General features: G+C 40.5%; 1 protein-coding gene across 1 annotated transcript; it reads left to right on the forward strand.

Moving 5' to 3' along the window:
- Positions 1-1,995: 1,995 nt before the first annotated feature.
- LOC116324517 (neoverrucotoxin subunit beta-like) lies at positions 1,996-4,058 on the forward strand. The gene is made up of 4 exons (XM_039609416.1): positions 1,996-2,089; positions 2,640-2,676; positions 2,975-3,021; positions 3,184-4,058. Exons 2-4 carry the CDS (start codon positions 2,645-2,647, stop codon positions 3,711-3,713), a joined length of 609 nt encoding a protein of 202 aa, XP_039465350.1. The 5' UTR covers positions 1,996-2,089; positions 2,640-2,644; the 3' UTR covers positions 3,714-4,058.
- Positions 4,059-21,184: the final 17,126 nt, after the last annotated feature.

Genomic DNA, 21,184 nt, shown 5'->3' on the forward strand with positions numbered 1-21,184 from the left:
GATAGGACAGGGCAGACAGTAGAGAGAAATGTGGGAAGCGAGTTAAGAAGAATGACGCAGAGGAAATGATCTAGGGCAGATCTTCAGTACCTGGGCCATCTGCTCGACTACCAGAGCCTACTCTTGTACAGGAAATCAGATTTTTCACTCTTCATCTGAGGCGCAGCCAAGAAATCCAGCCGGGTCAGGAGATGTCCCCTGATCTAAAGTCTTTTTTATAGATCAAGTAGCAATACTTGCGTCCAAGATAGACAGAAGGACAATATATACGCAAGAAACACATATTCAACACACACAGCAAGACTCCGCCCCTCATGTGTTTTATAGGCTGCTATGAACAGACTTTGTGCAGTGGTGCACAGCTGTAGATTGACACGAATCTGTTCATGTTGTAATTGGCAGAAAAACTCAGCGGTGATTAGAATATTTGCTTCATTTATATATTTTTTACATTAACATGTTTTTCCAGGCCATATCTTGGTTATAATTAATTTAACTGTATTACATTATATGATTTTTTTTAAATATAAATGTGTCTTTAATTCCTCCAAGAGATTATCAATATTAATGGACCAATATTATACAAATTTTTTTCTGATCACATTTCTTGCTTTTCTGTGGCTCCCCCAGTTAGATTTTAGGCCCAGTCCTACGCTATTAGTATTCACTGTGATCATGTTAGATATGACAGGTTGATGAAGCAGTTCCATAAAGCACTGCTGAACAAAGAGTTTATTACAGCTTGTTTGAGTCTCAGCTGAGGAATGAGGCTGCTTCGCCTTGTGTCACACATGCACTGCAGATAAACTGGGTGTCTGAAGGATACACGACAAGTGTGTGAAACTGAAAGAGAATCAATGCACAAAAATTCATATCATTATAATGAAACCAGAACCGTCTGCATAATTGCTGTGTAAACAGTAGAACAGGTTGCACGGGAGCCTGAGAATGTACTGACAAACTCAAACAACAGTTTGACTATGAGTCTCACATGAAAATGTCACGGTCCTGTGTCGGTGACCCAGTTTTTTTTATTATTATTATTGTTTTTATTATTGTTATTATTATTATTACTATTATTACTGAGCTGTGATTTCATCATGGTTTTGGTTTCTGCTTTGTATTTCTAGTTCTGAAGTTCCTCTCTACTCTTTAAAATCTAGTTCTTGGATTTGTTCTTGTGTCTTCGTGTTTAGTGTAGATTTATTTCAGTCTTCATGGATAATATCTTCTTCCCTTAGTTAGTCGTGTCTTATGTCACTCCTGTGTCTGTGCTCCGTGTTCCCTTTTTTTGGGTTAAGTCCAGGTCTCAGTGTTATACTTTCAGTTTTTCTTTGATGGTCCCTTGTCATGTCATTGTTCTTTTGCTTCCCCTTGGTTGCATTATGTTTGATTACTCCCAGCTTTGCTCTCTTCTCGTGTCTCATTTCTTTGTTAATTTAAGCCCTGTGTTTTCCTTGCGTTGTGTTGTGTTGTACCCTCTCCATGCTGTGTTTCTCCCTTATGTCCTTCTGAAATTCTAGCTGCTTGTTTTGTTCCCTCGAGTCTCCTAGTTTTAGGTTCCAGCGTCCAGTTTAGTGTTTAGTTTCATTTTGGTTTATTCTGTGATGTTTTTTTCATTTGAAGAGTTTTCCCAGCAATAAAACTGTGCTTTAAGTTTAACTTTCCGTGGCACCTGAGTCCTGGTCCAGAGGAAGTGCTCAAGGCGGCACCACAAGGAGTCTGCGAGCAGCCAGGCTCAACATATGTTGAAATCTCAAAGGAGTTTTATATGAAAATTTTTATTTATGATAACTCTGGCTTCATTCCTCTGTTCATTCAGGTTTTTTGTTAACGTTGTTACTGACAATGTTTTTCAGTATAATAGAAAACAAAGAACAATGAGATTAAATTTGTTCTGATCAACATGACATTCCAGATTCCAAACAACTGACACCACTAAAGCAAAACATCCGGCATCTAAAGCTATAAATACGTGGACAGCGTCAGTCAGCCAGTCAGTAAGCAGCTGTTTCCAGCTCAGGCGAAGAGGAGTCCTCCAGCTCACAAGTCTTGAATCTGAGGAGAACCAAAACGCAATATCCCTGTTGTAAGTTTCTCTGATGTTTCATATTTCATATGCTGGCTGGTTTAGACACTCTGCAAACAAAACATGAGACAGATTTGTTTTCAATCAATATTTTGTTTTTGTGTTCATGGACATAAATATTCACATTACAAAAAATGCATATTTAAGTATTATCTTTCATGAGGAAGTATTCTCAAAAGTCTCAAGCCTCAAAAGTGCATATTTTCTCCAGATTCTTCAGGTGTCACAGTAGCAACCAAGAAGATACAGCTTTAAAAGACATTTTAACATTTGTGCACTATAATAACCAAGGACCATGACCCTATTCTAAATAATAACACATTAAAAAAATTACCTAAACCTGAAAGACACCTTTTCATCCATGTTTATGGATTTTTAGTTTGCTTTTTGTTTTTTTTCTGCTGTTTTCACACAGCTGATATAGTATGAGGACCAACTCCTTTGACTTCCTTTGTATGTTTTCTCATTTCCAAACCGTTCAATTATGTGATAAATGTAAACATACCCCAAAACTAATTCTGATTTATGTATATTGTGCTTGTTTATTTAGAGACTATGGATCCAAGCAAAGAACTGGGTTATCTCAGGTATGAAATGATTGATTACCCTCTGACCAAAGGAATATATTAGTATTTAGCATAGCTTAGCACAAAGACTGGAATCTGTTAGCCTAGCTTCATAAGAGGAAAAATAAGCTCTTCTTTTAATCTGCTTCAAACGGTAATAAAACCAGACAATTGCAGGATAAGACATTAGAGATGCTATAATCATGTTGGTTTATCAAAATGTTAGACTGTTCCCTTATCAGTCTACGACAAGATAAGTGTGATGTCCATGGTAACATGCTAACAGAGAATGCTTGTCTGACCCCCCTTCTCCTTTCAGAGTGGGAAGTGTGGAAGACAAAGATCTTACATCAGAGATCAAGAGGCGTAAGTCTGTTTTTAATTTGATTAGTGGAAACAAAGCAGAACATATTCAACCAACATCACTAATTCACATCTCTGATATCAGGAGTCATCATCCTAGTGTCAATTGGTGAACAGGTGATGGATCAATAACTGCAGCAGCATTGTGTTTGTTTTCTTCAACAGATTCCTGTGAACTCACAGTCGACACAAAAACAGTGAGCAGGAAACTCCAACTCACTAACGGAAACAAGACTGTGACCTATGTGGGGGGACATAACCTACATCATTTCCACAGACGCGGATTTCATTCTCCTCAGCTGCTGTGTATAAACGGTCTGACTGATCGACATTACTGGGAGGTCGAGTGTAGTGGAGATGTTTACATAGCAGTCAGTTACAGTGGAATCAGTAGGAAAGGAATAACTGGTAACAATGAGTTTGGATCAAATTCTCAGTCCTGGGCACTTGTAGTAAAAACAGGTTCACCCTCTGTGATTGCGAGGCACGATAACACAGAAACACCCATCGTCTCCCACAACAGATTTACCAGAGTAGCAGTGTATGTGGATTATGCTGCTGGCATTCTGTCCTTTTTCAGTGTTTCCTCTGACACTCTGATCCACCTCCACACATTCAAAACCAGATTCACTGATCCTCTTTATCCCGGATTTGCAGTCTTTCCTGGTTCCAAAGTTCTGCTACAGAAACGATGACTGTTGAACTAAGTTCAGTCTATATATGTGTGTGTATATATATATATATAAATATATATATACACACATTGTGGTAGTGTAGTGGTAGTAGTTTTTTTACTGTATGTCAGCTGTTGGATTACTATTTGCTGTTCATTATGTACCATGTATTGGTGACTGTAAATTACAGTGCATTGCCTTGTATTTTTAAAATGGTTTTCTTTGTTACACTGTACCATTGATTGATTATTTATAACATACCTCCTTGCATGTGGTTTTTTTCCATACAGTCTATTTTAATGAACATTTTATATCACAAGCATCATAAAGTGAGTGTCAGTAGTAAGTAAAACCCTATCAATAGAATTTTGAAGTGTGTGTTTAATATATATACACTCTTTATATTGCCAACTTCCTTGACTCACACACTGCCACACTTAGTATAGAGGATAAAAAATATGTACAAATAGAGATCACATTTTTATTCTTTGATGGTAATTCTGTGCAAAGTAGAAGCTAACGTTTTGCTAACTTCAAACTCTGTCCAAAAACTTTTGATACTAAATCTGAAAATTCACATCTTTACCTACAGGTTTTAAAAACTGCAAGACCAAAAGAGACGAAGGTTGTAGTTGAAAGTTCAGTTCACCTACTCTTCAGTTGACAGAGGAAGTTGAATTCTATTTTTGGTGTCATGAAACTATTTATGAAACCTGTTTCTACTTTAAATAAGGTTTGATTCAGGCACAGATCCACCTCGCTGGCCACATGTAAGGAGTAAGCAAAACTTAGAACACACAGTAGTTGCTCTAACTTCATTGTAGACCCTCTTAATGACTCACTGAGAGGAAGATGAGACTGGCAGAGAGAGAAGACTTGATGATGAGCGATTGTAGAAACTGTGGTTACAAAACTTGCATCATTTCGGGGTTGCAGCTTGGGGTGGCTGTGACTCTGGTGGTAGAGCAGATCAGCTACTAACCAGAAGGTTGGTGGTTCGATCCTTGGCTTCCCCAGTCTGCATGCCAAATATCCCTGGGCAAAACCCCAAGTTGCCCTTCGATGCATTCATCGGAGTATGAATGTGTGTGAATGTAGTTTAGTTTGCACTTGTGTTTAGAAGTGCTTGTGTGAATGGGTGAATGAGGCATGTTGTATACAGCGCTTTGAGTACTCCAGGAGAGTAGAAAAGCTATATAAGAATCCATTTACCATTTAAAAACTGAACCTCTAAAACTGACTAAAACTGAGGCCGCTGGTTTGTCAGAGACTTAAGTTTAAGCTCAGATGAATTCAGCTTAAAGTGTCTGTAAGTAAAGTAAAGCGTAAAACTACTCAGTTACTCTTTCTTTGATCTTTATCTAGTTTTCTGCACTTGGTGCATGTGCTTAAGGTTCTACACCCTGGGGTTAATTTACCATCCTAATTTATTATCCTATTATTAATTTACTATTAATTTACTATCCTTTTGTTTTCTTTTTCTTTTTTTTTTTTTTCTGTCTGTCCCATTTGGTTCTTTAGCCGTCAGAATTGTTGTCTGAAGACCAACAAGGATACCAAATGGATTTATTTTGCCAAATGGATCATCATGGCCTTGCCGTATTGGTCCATTTGATCAAACTTTGTTGTTATTATTTATTTTATTTTCAGTTGTTACAGATGGGACAGACATGACTGGGGATAGGAAAGGGAGAAAGAAAGAGAGGAAGGAAAAGAAAAACAGAAGGAAAAGGGACAGTGAGAAAGGGCACTTACAAAGACAAAGAGAGAAAAAAATCTCCTGGATCACCTGTTGAGAGAAAAAGAAGAAGACAAGCAAAAAAAACCCCCAAACAAAAACAAAGCAACATACTAAACACAACACCATCACGTTAATCTAGCTAAGTGTGAACAGCAGTAAATACTAAATATTGAAAGTTGTTGTGCAGCACGCAGGACAGACAGCGCACAATGTGCTTTGAAGTAGCAGCTAAGAAAGGTGTAGTTTATGTCTCACGAACAGTGAACACCCGTGTGCACACCTGTGTGGATCAACGCGCTTGTATACAAAAAAGGTTTCCCCATGTAACGGTCTGTTAGAGGGTGTGGAGGCCCATAGCCCCGTCCCCCAGGGCATGAAGCAGGCATGGAGGAGATCCAGGCTCCAGACATCCAGAGGCCCCAGAGTGCGAGAGCCCAAGGAGGACCACCGGAGGGGCATCCGTGCCACCTTCCTGGGAAGGGCTGAGGAGATCCCCAGACGAGGGGTCACCCAGTAGCCATGGAGCAGAAGCCAGAGGGGCTGCACCGGCGTGCCCGCCCGGCTCTGCCGGCAGCCAGCTGTGCCAGAGTGAACCGAGTTGCAGGCCCCGAGGCCGGAGGCCCGAGGGCCCCCTTTGCCCCAGAAGAGGCCTGACCGAGCGACAGGCATCGGGCCCCGCCAAGTAGCCACCGGGAGTGAGCTGGTGCATACCTGAGCGCCCAGCCCCGGACACCAAGAACCACCAATGCACCAAACCCTGAGGGCATCAGTTACCAGCAGGGAGTGTGGTGAGGGGAGATAGGCCTCCACACTTGGAGGGCCTGGGAGTACCCAGGGAGGTGGAGTCTAAGACCCGACCTGACATATAGACACAGACAAACAGGCACACACAGACATAAACATGCTTTCCCACCCTCATGCACACATATACAAACACTCAGCACTCACCCAACGTAGGAATAGACATACATAGACATGTACACACAATCATACTCCCCAAACATACTCTATGCCCCAGGTCCAGGTACCCTCGCCCCCAGAGGGCGAAACGGCACCCAGACCCAAGAGATGTGACCCTTTCCCCCGGGGTGGAGGCAAGCAGACCGCCCCAGGCTCCGCAGCAGCAGGGAGGCCAATCGGACAGCCAACACCTCCTCCCAGCCCCCCGCCCCGATGGCTAGTAGAGAACGGGGGTGTGTGAAGACCCCATACCTCCCTCCTCCCGCTCATGTGTAGTGTTGCTGCGTGTTGTTCTAAAGTGCATTTAAAACAAGGGAGGGCATGGTGCTGCTGCCAGAGAGCAGCAGGTGTTAGCACGGCCCCTCCCGAGAACCCTCAATGTCTACATGGATTTAAAATTGAGAGGTGGGCACCGGCGCCAGAGGTAGGGTTGAATATACAGACCGTCCTGTAGTAAATTATTATTAATTTACTATTAATTTACTATCCTTTTGTTTTCTTTAAATAGAAGCTCAATAAACTGTTTCAAAGACTTCAGATTTTCTCCAGAGGATCTTTTTTGTGTTTTCTTTTAAATTTGGTTTTAATAAGTTGAATCTACAAATGACATTCCTGACTAAGTTTATTATTTTGGTACTAGATGTTTGACCTGACATCGAAGGGTGCAGACAGCACACACAGTCTCCATGCTGACTGTAATGTACACTTTGATAGGATTTGGTTTAAAATCAAGAACAAACTTCCTGAATGGGCCTGTGCAGGGCAGGACAGCTGTTAAAACAATAATATGAATACGGTGAATTAGTAACACGCATTGTGCAAAAGCATTGCTTTAATAAAAGTTTTTTATGTTAGAATATTACAGGTTACAGTAGGTTACAGTAGGGTTGGAAGTCTCGAGACCGGTCTCAAGACCACTTTTACGTGGTCTTGGTGTTGTCTTGGTCTCGCTGTCTTGGTCTTGCTGTCTCAGATCGATCAGATTAAACACAACATAACGTTCAATAATGTGTCATGCGCGAAAGCATCAGCTCTAAGAGCCGTGCTTAGAGAGTGCTTTGTAGTGAATCAGAAGAGTCGACTCCCATTGAGCGAGAGCCGGCTCCTCACTTAATTTCCTTTCGCTGCTCAGCTCTCACACAGTGACTCAGCTATGCTCCAATCCCTCCATACTGTGGCCAATCAAATGCAAGGATATAGGCAGTGGTGGTCCTAGCCTGTTTGGCGCCCTGGGCGAACACTCCCTCTGGCGCCCCCCCAGTATGCATAGTATGGAAATGGCTACTAAACTGACATCATAATTCGTCATACAATGAGAACAGGAAAAATCAACAATTGACACTGACTAATTAATATTATATTATTGTATATATTGTTTGGAGTTTAGTCTGTTACTGTTACTATTTTTACCATTTCTTCTTGGAGCAACTGTAACCCACATAATTCCCTTAGGGATTAATAAAGTATTCTGATTCTTAATGGTTTAGGATACATGACCTGCCATTATCCAGTGACACATCTGCTCACCTGTGTCTTTTGCTCATTTCTCCTTGTAGGAGCCATAATTAAATGTATTGAATTTTGATGATCACTGAGTTTTCATTTGTTTGGTTGCTATGGTGATGTGTAACGGGAGTCACGTGTGTGCTAGTGGCGACATTAAGAGGACGTTGTCAGTCTGTCTTTCACTGGTTTGATTTTGACAGAGAGCAGGGCTGGGTAGCTGTAGTTTTTGTTGAACGCAGCACAACGAGTTTCCCCTTGTTGCATTAGAGCCTGTGATGTTTAAGGAGTCTGAATCGCAAGCTGATCACATTGCTCTGTAAACTTTTCAAGCACTTTAATATACAAGCAAGCAATTCCACCTCTCGCATTATTGCGTAAAGTTGACAGCGCGTCAGGCAAATAGGCAGGCTCAGTCCCCGGCCTCTAGCGACTGTGGAAGTCGCTACACTCCTCTTTCTTCTCTTTTTTTTAAACTTTAGAAACGGATTGTGTGTGAGACTTTAAATCAACCAAATATAAAATGTAAATTTTAAATTGTTATTGATCCCTTTACCCCGAGTCCTAAAGTGTATATTAATGTTTTCACTCTTAAATATTTATTGTTTGTTTACTTGCACTGCTGTAACTGGAGCCTCGTCGTCTCATCTCTCTATGTACTGGACTGTATGTAGCGGAGATGACAATAAACTTTAATTTATTATTTTACTAGCGAGCAGGCGCACCGAGGGCTCTCGCGCTCACTTTTCGTGTATAGAAAAACATCGGTGCAAATCATAAGTCTGTATCATAATGTCTGCTGTTTTCGTGTTTGTTGGTTTGTTTTTATTTTGTTTTATTTTGCGAGTTGGTTATTAGATGCTGCTCCAGCCAGCCAGAGAATCCCCCGCCGCCCCGCCCTCTCCTCCCTGTGCCGCAAGCAGCAGGCGCACCTCGCAAACGGAGGGCGCCCTTACTCCCAGCAAATGGGCGATAGAAAACCGATCTGTGCCTATGCCATCCCCAATATGCGCTTTTTTAAAAATGTATTTATTTTTTTTGCTGATGCCCGTGATGCCGCCCCGGGCAACCGCCCATGTCGCCCGTATCTAAAACCGCTACCGGATATAGGAAAATATCATTGTATGAAAAACAGAGGGTGAGAGAGACGCGACAGTCAAGTGGAGCATCTGTCTGTCCTCACAGTTAGTCAGTGAGACAGTAGACAGCGGTGAGGAGGGCTGTGCAAGTGTATCGCAAAGACACATAAACATGCCTGAAACTCGTAAACGAAGCAGCAGGGACTTCCTTTTTTTATGATTGCATAATAACAGCAAGAGTCTAAAATGTTTTCTCCTGAAGTATATGTGCCATAATTTTATCTAAGAGTACACACTCATGTAAGACTTTTTCACTGTTTTATTTTAAATGTCTTTTTTCTTTTACTAAAAAAAAAGGTAAGCACATGGATTTCTGCACAATTCTCTTTATGAAAGACCTGTTTGTTATGGAAAACCCTACCATGTTTTCTGGGTGCAACAATGGCACTCTCTGAATGAATCCAATGTCTCCTCATTTGATCCCGTAAAGCTGTTACAAATTTTATAAAAATAAACTTGTGACAGTTTTATCAATAATCAAGTTTCTCGCATATAGCGTAACACCTTCTTGAATACACACAGAAACACTAGCAGTGTGCTCATGATGTGCCTGTGTATTTACACACACTGCTGCAGATTTATACTCAATCATCCTATCTACAGTAAGTTTCTGCTTACCGTGTGTGGTCCCTGGCTCCTTAGGCACATCCGTCAATTTCCATCCGAACCATTTTCTTCAGTTTTATTTCCAGTTATCAAAACCAATGAAATAAAATAAATCAACGAATCAAAAACTAGTGTGTTTGCATGAGCCAAGCATATCTGTGGCTGTTTGTATTCTTTGTTCTGAAATCATCTACCATGTGTATCGGTCAGAGTTTCTCAGTCTGCCCAGTCTGCATTTTCTGTTTTTATGAACAGAAACAGTTAATAATGTTTCTGAGTCACTTTGTTCTGCACCTTTGTAAACCAACCCAAAAACTGTTATTGTGCGTGTATGCAGGCCTTCCAAATGACCATTGTGTTTTACTGCCTGCATCCCCAGAGACTAGTGATCCAGACGGAGCCTTCCCGCATACTGAGTACCATGCACCAATCCTTGCTCTCAGGGTGGGCCCACCATGCTTCTCCACCTGAATCTTTTTCTGTGGTGAGGCCTGCTGGATCCCAACCACAGCTTCATTCAGCTTTCATGGAGGTCTGGGTGTCCTGCAGCACAGCCCAATCTGCCAGGAGTCAGCTGTGAGCACTGACCAGCCAGTGCTACCCCAGCTGCCTTAGCTTCAAGCATCCCTCAAATCATCTCCAGAGCCTTCAGTGCTGCTCGAACCACCTGAGCCTCAGGACCCTAAATAAGCCTAAGTCCAGGAGTTTGGAACCATCTAGTTCTGAGTCCCTCCGCCTGTGCATCTTCATCTCCATCTCCTCCAACTTCACGTCCAGGGCATCTTTACCCCTGCCAGCAGATTTTGACCAAGCAACCAGATCTGTCCCGTTGCCTTTGCTGACACTCGCCTGCGGCTAAACCAGAGGTGTGCTTTTATTATTTTCCTTTACTTTTCTGCCTCTACTTTAAAAGTTTGTGTTCATTGTGCTTTGCTTTTAGTTTTGCTTCCTTTGTCTCATCTCGTTGCATGTTTGCCATCAGCCTAATAAATAATTTGCTTTTTGTGAAACACACTGTGTCTCTGCACATCCACATTTGAGTCCTCAAACACAAACACATGGCCTGCACATCCCACAGATCTTAACAAGTTAAAGAAGGTTAATGTTGAGATTTACTATAAGCTTGAGATACCTGTGATTTACAGGAAGGGCATTGTTTATCTGATAACCAGTGTTGGGACTAACGCGTTATTAAGTAACACGTTACAGTAACTACGTTATTATTGTGGTAACGAGCATGGTAACTAGTTATTATGCCAAAACCAGGAACGCGTTACTCGTTACTGGGATTTAGATAGGCTCGTTACTCGTTACTTCGTGTGGTGGATATCGCGGAGCTTCCACAGATTCAATAACATTAGCAAGTGGTGGAGGCCAGCAGGTGGATGAAGGAAAAGGGAGGCAAGAGGAGAGACCCGAAGCGGCCGCCGGTCCGAGCGTCAGGTGAACTGAACTTCAGGTAAGAAGTTATGACCTGCAGTCTATCTGAGTCAGATATAAACCAAGTTTAGGTGGAGTTTATTTTCGGTATGCTGACATTTTCGTACTGCGTGCTAGCTAGCATGACGGAGTTTCTATACAGCTGGGTGGGTGCTATGTTACTGATGTTGAACTTTATTTTGTTCATACGTTAATTATTAGAGTTGCCAACCGTCCCGTAAAAAACAGAATCGTCTCGTATTCAGAGAAAATATTATATATCGTACTGAGGTGAAAAGGAACACAGTTTGTCCCAGACTTCAGCTACAATGAAAAAGACACAAAGCTGAAGCTGCACAGCTGCCTCTTCTTCTCTCATTCTCTCCTGTTTCTACTTCAATCACGAAACTGATCAATGATCAGCTGATCGGCTTTTCTCTCTTGTTTATTTATCGCCCACCTTGCGCCAGAAAGAGGAAACCAGCGGATGTCGCGTTAAACAACAGCAGCACGTTTAAGCTTGATCAGCTGTTGTTAGAATTTCCATCCATCCATCCATCCGCTTCCGTTTATCCTTTTCAGGGTCGCGGGGGGCGCTGGAGCCTATCCCAGCTGTCATAGGGCGGGAGGCGGGGTACACCCTGGACAGGTCGCCAGTCTGTCGCAGGGCCAACACACAGGGACAGACAACCATTCACGCTCACATTCACACCTAGTGACAATTTGGATTATCCAATTAACCTATCCCCTCAAGCTGCATGTCTTTGGACGGTGGGAGGAAGCCGGAGTACCCGGAGGGAACCCACGCAAACACGGGGAGAACATGCAAACTCCACACAGAAAGACCCCGGCCTGATGGTGGAATTGAACTCAGGACCTTCTTGCTGTGCGGCAACAGTGCTAACCACCGTGCCACCGTGCTTGTTAGAGTTTATTTAATATTAATTTCTAGTATCAGCTGATGTTTGCTGGAGCCACAGCTGTAAAGCTGCTGGCCATGATATCGGTTTGGTTATCTGGTGAGAGGGAAACATGCAGATGAAACCAGGAGATGTCCTTACTGAATCATCAGAGCTGAACAGGTGATGGAGAAACAGGTTTACCTTTTAGGTGACATGAATGAGTTGAAGGGAAGTTATGAGCTGTTTCTGAGAGAGAAATAACACCAGGATCCTTTTCTACGTAGCTGACAGCTGGTAACTGTGCAGGGGCGGGTCTAGCAAAGTGTTGCCAGGGGGCCAGGTAGGGCATTAACAGGGAAAGGGGGGCACAAAGAAATACTTTTCTTTATTATTCTCATTTAAAATGTCTCGCTTTTAAAAAAATAATTATCTGAGTCTTACAACAAACAATTGATAGATTGATACATATATACCATCAGAACAGTGTACATCACTGTCACAACAGTGTTTATTTTCATTCAAAGGCTTTATGATTTTTCCTATAATGGTGGGCCGGTCTCTAGTCAAAATGCCCGAGACAATTTTTTTGTCCCAGTCCAGCCCTGGATGCAGCTCATCTGCAGTCTGGTGTTACCTACATCTTCCTATTCAGAAGGCAGAATTTCCAAGTTCTGAGTACAATCAAGAGCACCACGACTGCAGTTTTTGTCTTGGATGTAAAAAGCAGGCTGGAATCATGGCGGCGGTCAACGACGGTCCAGGCGTGGGATTTCTCTTGTGGAAATGTGCACATTATTTTTTCCTTTCTATTGGTAGGTGGCACAGTGCACTTGTGGCAAGTAAGCAAGCTAGAAGACTGGCAATCTTGCTGGGTATCCAGTTACGGAAGCAACACATTAACAAGAGAATTCTGAGTAAAACCAAAGTTACTTTCCCTAGTAACTAGTTACTTTGAAAGTAACGAGTAACTTGAAGTAACTGAGTTACTTTTTTAGAGAAGTAACTAGTAATGTAACTAAGTTACTAATTTAAAGTAACTTACCCAACACTGCTGATAACTAACATGAAGCCTCATTTACAACTCTGTTTTTACCACTTGCTGTCTAAAGATCTGCTGAGTGAGGGTTTTTAACTCCTCAGTGGTGTAGTTTGTCTCTGTGTCTTTGACCCTGTGCAGTGATTATCACTTATATAATAAACTGAAAAACTCAAACTAGATAAACTTATCAGGCTTCAAACGCAAATAAAGCACAGCATGAGCTAATCTGCCAATAGATAGATTAATGGTATCAAAAATTTGGGTCACAGTTGAATAGTCAGATAAAAAAAATATTTGAGATATAAAATCTCATCACATTTCATGGAGCCTCAAAGGAAAATGTGATGAGCTGAAGGAGAATTCATACAGTTTATAAAGCAAACCAACATGAATTTGCTTAAGAATGTGATGGCAGATTAGTTATGCTAAAGTATTTTATTTCTAATGTATTATAACTTAAACACTATAATCTTTTTCTGTTTGTTCATTTGAATAGTTTCCTAGGAGTGTCACGTCCTGGGTCGGTGACCCAGTGTTTTCTGTTTTGTGTCATTAACCTTTGATTTCTTGATGTGTCTTTGTTAGTTCTTGGGCTTTGCTTTTGTGTTAGCATTGTGCTTCTGAGTTCAGTCTGAATTTCCTGTTTTACTTTGAAGGTCTTGTCTCATGTTAGTATATTCTGTTTTAGTTCTTTCTTGCCCAATTAGTTCCAGCTGTGTTGCCACCGATTCCTTGTGCTGTCATGTTCCTGCCTGTGTATTTATAGTTTGTGTCCTCCAGCGCTTGTGGTCATGCTGTTCTGTCATGGAACGACTGTGTGCAGGCAGGGGAAGAGAACCCAAAGAGCCAAAATGTGAACTTAAAAACATTGTTTTATTGCAGGCTCGGAAGTAACACAAAATATTAAAATTATACTTGGAGAATTCTAAGAATATGGGAAGACACTGGGAAACACATAGCAGGGTGAACGAACGTTAACGACGCAACCACGAGCACTGGCGGACCAGTGATGGGAATAACGGCGTTACAAGTAACGGCGTTACTAACGGCGTTACTTTTTTCAGTAACGAGTAATCTAACTAATTACTATTCCTATTGTTACAACGCCGTTACAGTTACTAACAAGAAAATGTGGTCCGTTACTATTTTTCAACAAACAGACGGTTGAAGCTGTGTTCAGCTTACTGCACCTTATATCAGTTTCACGGAAGTAGCTGTAAGTAACCTGGAAGTCATGATAAATAATATATATGCAGCGTCTTTTCCTTAATAGTTTCGTCACATTTACTGTCTAAAGACAACGCAGCAAGCACTCTCTGCTTATGAGACGCACCCCCCCCCCAAAAAAACCGGGGAAGTTTTAGGATTGACGGCGAGAGAGAGAGAGAGAGAGAGAGCAGAAAAAGAGAGAGAGCGAGTTTTGAGATGTGAGAGATTTGTGATGTTTAGCATGTTTGGATTGTGTAGTTAATGTGTTGTGTCTTGTGTAGTAGTAAAAATGGCCAATTATACCCTGGACCCCAGAGGGTAAAATGTTTTTTTTTAAAGTAACGCAATAGTTACATTTCAAAAAATTAATTACTTTTAGAATATTGTAACTCAGTTACTTACTCAGTCACTTTTTTGAATAAGTAACTAGTAACTATAATTGAATTACTCTTTCAAAGTAACTTGCCCAACACTGTGGAGGACACACGGTGGTTAACAGGTTAAAGATATCGGTAAAGACTTCTGCAAGTTGCTCAGCACATCCTCGAAGCACACATTCAGGAATGCTGTCAGGGCCAACAGCTTTGTGAGTGTTGATAATGCTCAGTGCATTATGGGCATCTGTGATGGTAAGAGTGAGTTTTGTGACTTTATGGTGGCTCACAGTTTTTTGGGGGGTAGTGTTTTCAGGAAGTCAGTGGTGGTCAACCTGCATGAAGCCTTTCAGCCATGACAGCAAGTCAGTGGTTAAAGCGGAGAGATGCAATCAGTCAAACAGCATTCGTACCATCTCCAGCTCACTTCCTCTCAGCTGAACTGCGGTCAGCTACAGGAAGATGCAAGTTATTTCCATGAATCAGCAACACAACCAAAGTTTAAGATAAAAATTAAATTAATCATTTTTGAAACAAGAATATTTTGCTCTATAATGACAAATACACCATCCTGCTGGTGAAGGCACCATGCGGGTGATCTTATAATATAATTCTTTTGTTATCTACATGTTTTTGTTTTTTCTTTTTTTTTTTTTTTTTTTTTTTTTTGGGGGGGGGGGGGTTCCTGACCGATTTCAGCCGATAGCTTCTTTTTAAGTCTGTCAGTGAAGGCACCAATGTTCCCCTTAATGTCTGCTAATTTTTCTGGGGCCCATGTCTATAGTCATTAGTCAGTTTGACCATTTTTAAAGCTTTTTTTCTCTCTCTTTGTTGCAGTCAGACATAGAAACCTTCCACTGAAAACCACAACACTGGCATCCTGTCACAGAGGAAGAGGAGCAGGGTTTGACTTTAACTGACTGTGAACTGTTTAAAGCGTTGACCTGATATCACAGAGAGGAGGATGAAGAAAACATGTCTGCTGTGGCTGCTCAGTAAGTAAACTGAAATGATTATATATGACAATATGTTGTTTCTTCAGGAACATGCATTCCGGTTGGATTAGAATAGGAGGGCAGTAGATGAGTTTTTATCAAGGACACCAAAAAGAAGGAAGAGGGTCAACAGGAAATCAGAATATTTCATAATAAGTTAATACAGTGCAGCAAATTGACATGGATACATTAATTTACATTTTTGTGTACATCTCTCATACAGATGCATGACATTTAATGAAGTTTAATGTGGTTTGTGTTCAACAGCAATTTTAAAAAATATATGTAAAAGAAGCTACTTTCATAAATATCAGAAGGTATTAATACAAAGATTTCACTATCCAAAAAGTAAAATTCCTCTGTTTGAATTTCTCAACTTTTTGTGTATTTGTATTTTGGTTCTGTATTTTGCACTAGCGACATTTAGCTTGTTATTATTTCTTATAGTTCATTTGTCTTTATTTCAGTTTACCTGATATGAGTTCCTTTTGCTGTCATTTCATGCCTTCAGTTCTTCTGTCCTGATGCTCGTTTATGTTCATTCTGTGTGTCCTGGGTTTGTGGCTTCCTTTTTGGTTTTAAGATAGATGTTATGTTTGTGCTCCATAGTCTTTGTTCATGATGTTAGTTTTGCTTTTCTGGTGCTTCTGAATTTCTTGTTAACTAAAAGTTCCTTGATGTTTGATGACGAGCCTTTTATGCTCGTATTCTGTTCCTTCAGTCTCGCCTCCATGTTTGTCTTCTGTCTCTATGTCAAATTCACATAAAATTGTTATAATAAATAAAATACTATTCAGTAAGTTGATCTATAATAATATAACAAAATATAGTAATTAAATCTTTAAAAAAATCTGCTGGTCAGTGCAATGTTTGAATCCAAGATGCATCTGAGCTGGATTAGAAAGGTGCAAAACAAAGAAATACTTGAATGTAGTATAAAGTATGAAGAATTTCCATTAACTACTCGAGTAAATGTACTTCTTTACATTGTGTCACTGCTGATATTAACAGATTAGCAGCACTCTAATCCAGCACAGATGTCTCTGTTTGGGACATTAAAGAGAAAACTGTTTTATCTTTTCTCCTGAGTGGATTCAAATCCAGGATGTCTGTTTTCTCCACTGATGATGATTTTCTGTTTTTACTGCATTTTTTTTTAAATGTCAAACTCAAATCAACCTGAGTGTCATTTCTCTTTAGTTCTGATCTCACTGCTGAGCTGCACAACAAACCAAGGTCAGTAACCTTCTTCTGTCACAGTTTAAACCTGACATAACCTAAACCCCGCTAAGTGCCCCTTTTTTAACCTTTCTTCTGGCATGACATGACAATCATACAGAAAATGATCACTACAGCCTGATGAATATTTATTACTCATAAGTATAAAGGAAGTATAGGGAAATAATTTATTCTATGTACATATTATATCAAAAAGTCCTCTTCACAGCTCGTCTGACTGTGAGTCCCAGCAGCTCTCAGTTCTTTGAAGGAGACTTTGTGTCTCTGAGCTGTGAGGAGGACGACAGCTCTGCTGGATGGACTCTGAGGAGAAACACAAGCAAACAACAGAGGACTCAGTGTGGAACAGATGGGTGGGGAGAAGGAGCTGGTTCCTCCTGTAACATCAGCTACATCTTCACCTTAGACAGTGGAGTTTACTGGTGTGAGTCCAGAGAGGGTCCCATCAGTAACATGGTTAACCTGACAGTCACTGGTAAGCTGAGTGTGTGGAGTTAGTGTTGATGAAGCTGTGTGTAAATGGATGAAATGCTGTAGTTTGTCTCTGTGTTGAGGTGGATCAGTGATCCTGCAGAGTCCTGTCCTCCCTGTGATGGAGGGAGATGACGTCACTCTGCTCTGTAAAACAAAGACCACTCCCTCCAACCTCCCAGCTGCTTTCTATAAAGATGGCTCCCTCATCAGGAAGCAGCCTACAGGTCACATGACCATCCAGCATGTTTCCAGGTCTGATGAAGGCCTCTACAAGTGTGACATCAGCGGTCATGGAGAGTCTCCATCCAGCTGGATCACTGTCACAGGTGAGGAGCTTCACACTCATTTCACCTTCTTTTGTCCACATATTCACTGAACAGAAGTCTCTGCAGGTAGACCTACAACCACAACCTCACCCATCACCTCTTCAAACATGCCCCCAACCATATCTTTGCCCTCTTACTCCACCACGCTGAGACTGGTCTGTCACCTGGTGGTGATCTATCCATACTTCATCTCCACTCTCCTCATGGTGTCTTTATATCGACACAGCGCCAAAGGTAACTCTCTGAGTATCCTTGATTATTTATTAAGCTCGATTACTTTTGCCTCATTTAAATATGTCTGATAACCTCATGTTACAGGAAATGACCCCACCATCTTCTTGGCAACAGAAACTAACGCTGATGAGAGACTCTGTGAGGACTATGATGATATTGCCGAGGTGACCACTGAGCATCAGCTCTGAGATTATTCTCTATCAGATGGTGGTTATCATTAATGTTATCATAATACGAGTCTTTGTTTGTGTGAACTTTGTAAATAAAGTTTTGTTTGTTCTGTCAGCTCACAGGTTTTTTTTAACATGTCAAAATGACAAAAAGAGCTTGTTGCCATCCTGATGTTGCTGTGTCACATTTTTATATTATAGGTTTTATGTTATCACCAGTGAGAGTGAAGATGCAGGCTTCATCAGCAACATGAGTACATGTCAGTAGTTAACATAACATCCATATCTTTATACTGTGGTAGTAAACCTATGCAGTCTCCCCTCTGCTGCCTTGTATGTTTGGCAGAAAGAGAAAACAGTGATGTCACATCATTAGTAACAAATTGATTACCAAAGTCAGACAAACAAATCAAAACAAAATATATATATATATATAGAATAATATTTGTTTGCACAGTTGTGCTCGTCACTGAGGTGTTTGGCATCTTGTAAACAAGCTGCTTTGTGACATTAATGTAATAAAAGTTTATTCTAGCGGCTTGGCCATGAAGCCCCCTTCTTTTTTTTTCTTTTTTTCTTTTTTTGAAGCGCCTCTTTTTTTTGTGCATCTTGAAAACCATCTTATATGCTAAACACTTCTGTCTGGTTTCCTTTTCATTCTGTTCTGAACCTGTTTGTTACTGTTCCCCAGACCTCATTTGTGGGGACGTAACACAGCCACAATCAGTTTTTGTCCTCTATGTCAGCTCAAGTTATTTGTGGGTTCTTTTCATTCCAAACATTTTTCTGGAAGCTGAGGTTAAAAAGTTTTTTGCCTACTTGACTGAGGCTTGGTTTCTACATAATTCCTAATTTTCCACTTTCCTCATTGCTGACTGATGTTTTCACTTGTGGGATATCTTTAAATATCCTTTTACTGTTTTATAAAGTTAAACTTTCTTCTACAAATTCCCTAATAGTTCTTTTGCAGTCTCTTTGTCTCTGATTTCATCAATGTCAGTGCAAAAAAAACATGCAGCGGTCTGTCTGAAGACCAGAACCTCACTGACTTTTGATAACGCACACAAACAAGCAAACAGATGGCAGGTAAGGATGGTTACCATAATAGTCATTTAGACCTGTGTGTGTCAACTTGTGTGTTATCATGCCAAAATTTCCAAGGTATGTAAGCTTTTGATTGGGGTCATTTGGGTTTTTTCTGATGTCATTATGATTTAAAAAGGTCAAACATGTGAAATAAAAGATTTTGTATTTTCTCTCATAATTCCCAAAGTCACAAATTCTGCCAGGTTATGTAAATTTATGAGTACAGCTGTACCTCCGCTGTCTGCACATTCCCATGGCAGTAGGTTGAGGGTTCATATCAATAGTTTGGTTCGGCTCACTAAAAAGAGCCGGCTCTTCAGGTTGTTTTGTTGCTTTGATTAATTTATTATTAACAATAATATAAAATTATGCACAAATGGAATTACTAATGTAAAAACAGTGGTTTTTATTTATATATGTTTATATATAAATATATGCAGTGGTCCCTAGAGACAAAGCACATACAAACTCCAAAACACATTTCTAGCGTTAACTGAACTTCCAAAACAGAGCTACCTAGATCACTTAAATTACACAATTGAAAGCATATGTGTATTTTTTGTGTATTTATATACAAGCACTCATATATATTCAAATAATTTAAAAAAAAAATGTTTATTTACCTGCTACTACCACACACCAAATCCGGTCGTTAGTACTTCCTGGCCTGTGTAGCCACAAGGTAACAAAAGCTCAACACTGCGCCTAGCATGCTGGAGCACTTCTGTTGTCTTTTGGAGATTTTACGTGTTTTGGAGACTGTTCCTGTGCTACTGCGAGTGTAACTACCACCCCTCTTCCCTCTTCCCAGCGCAAAGCACAAGGCTCGCGTGCGGAGTGAACCGTAAAAGAAGTGCAAGAGAGAGGGTGAGAGAAAGAAGAAATCCCCACGGCTCGCGATAAGGAGATTAAAATGCACTTACCTAGCATATTTTGGTTCCTGCAACTGGTTTGTCGGGTTATTGTCTCCCCAGAAACACTTCACTTGTGTTTTCGGAAATCTGTTTTTTCCTATTTCCATTTTTTCTATTTGTTTTCGTTTTTCGTATTTCCATTGTGATTTGTGTGCTTTTGCAGCATTTGACTTATTGCTGGTGGGGTTTTTTTGTTTGTTTTTTTAAGTTGCAGTCCGTTTGGTGTCTCGGGGCCACCATCGATAACTTATTGCCATAATCAAAGTATGAAAGGACAATGTTTACACCTTCAATCAGAAGGTTCTACAACAACATCATGAAAGAATGGATCCATCCTTCCTTTTATTAGCAGTTCAGGCTGATGATGGTCATGGTGCAGAGGTGTGGGCCACTTTGTACCCTTCATTGAACACAAAAATGAGTTCACTGCACTCAGATTGTCTCAGCAGTGACTTTTTGCGTGGCTCACAATTATTATTTTTCGTATGTGTAGGGTTGTCAGGAAGACCGGTCACAGGTTACCTGCCCGAAACCGGAAGTGACGTCATTTTCGCGAAAATGTAGTTTTTTACAATCAGGGCCTCATGAGCCTATACTGGTGTTTTTAAAAGTTATGTTTGACTTTATGACTTTCTGTGTTGTTTCTGGGATGCTTAGGACTCATATTGCACTACTGGAAATAGTTTATTTTGATGCACAATTTGCACTATAATATTTATTTTCGTTTTTCCTGCAGTTTATAAAAATTGGTGTATTTCAAAAATAAAACTATGAAGACACTCAAAATAAATTTCTTGTGGTGGAAAACTATTTTGTGCAACTTTTTTGTATTTACAGTTTTGAGGGATAAGCCTCTTAAATTTCTCTAACTAGAAATATATGTTTAAAAAACAAATGATTTTCAATTTTTTTGTAGTTTATTGCACTTTTTTGCAATTTATGTAATTACTATGCACTTAATGCATACATATTATTAAAATTTGGGCTATAATGGTTGTATTGATGTATAGCAACTTGAAATGCTCCCAAAAATGGCACTACAGCATGTAAAAATATAATATAAGCTCTGGCGGACTTGGTTCTATGGTAGGTCTTAAAGGGTTAAGTAAGAAAAGGTTTCCCCCAAATCTTGGACATGGAGAACTGTCAATGAAAGCGTCTG

This window comes from Oreochromis aureus, linkage group 3 (assembly GCF_013358895.1).
Source record: "Oreochromis aureus strain Israel breed Guangdong linkage group 3, ZZ_aureus, whole genome shotgun sequence".
NCBI classification, from domain to species: Eukaryota; Metazoa; Chordata; class Actinopteri; order Cichliformes; family Cichlidae; genus Oreochromis; species Oreochromis aureus.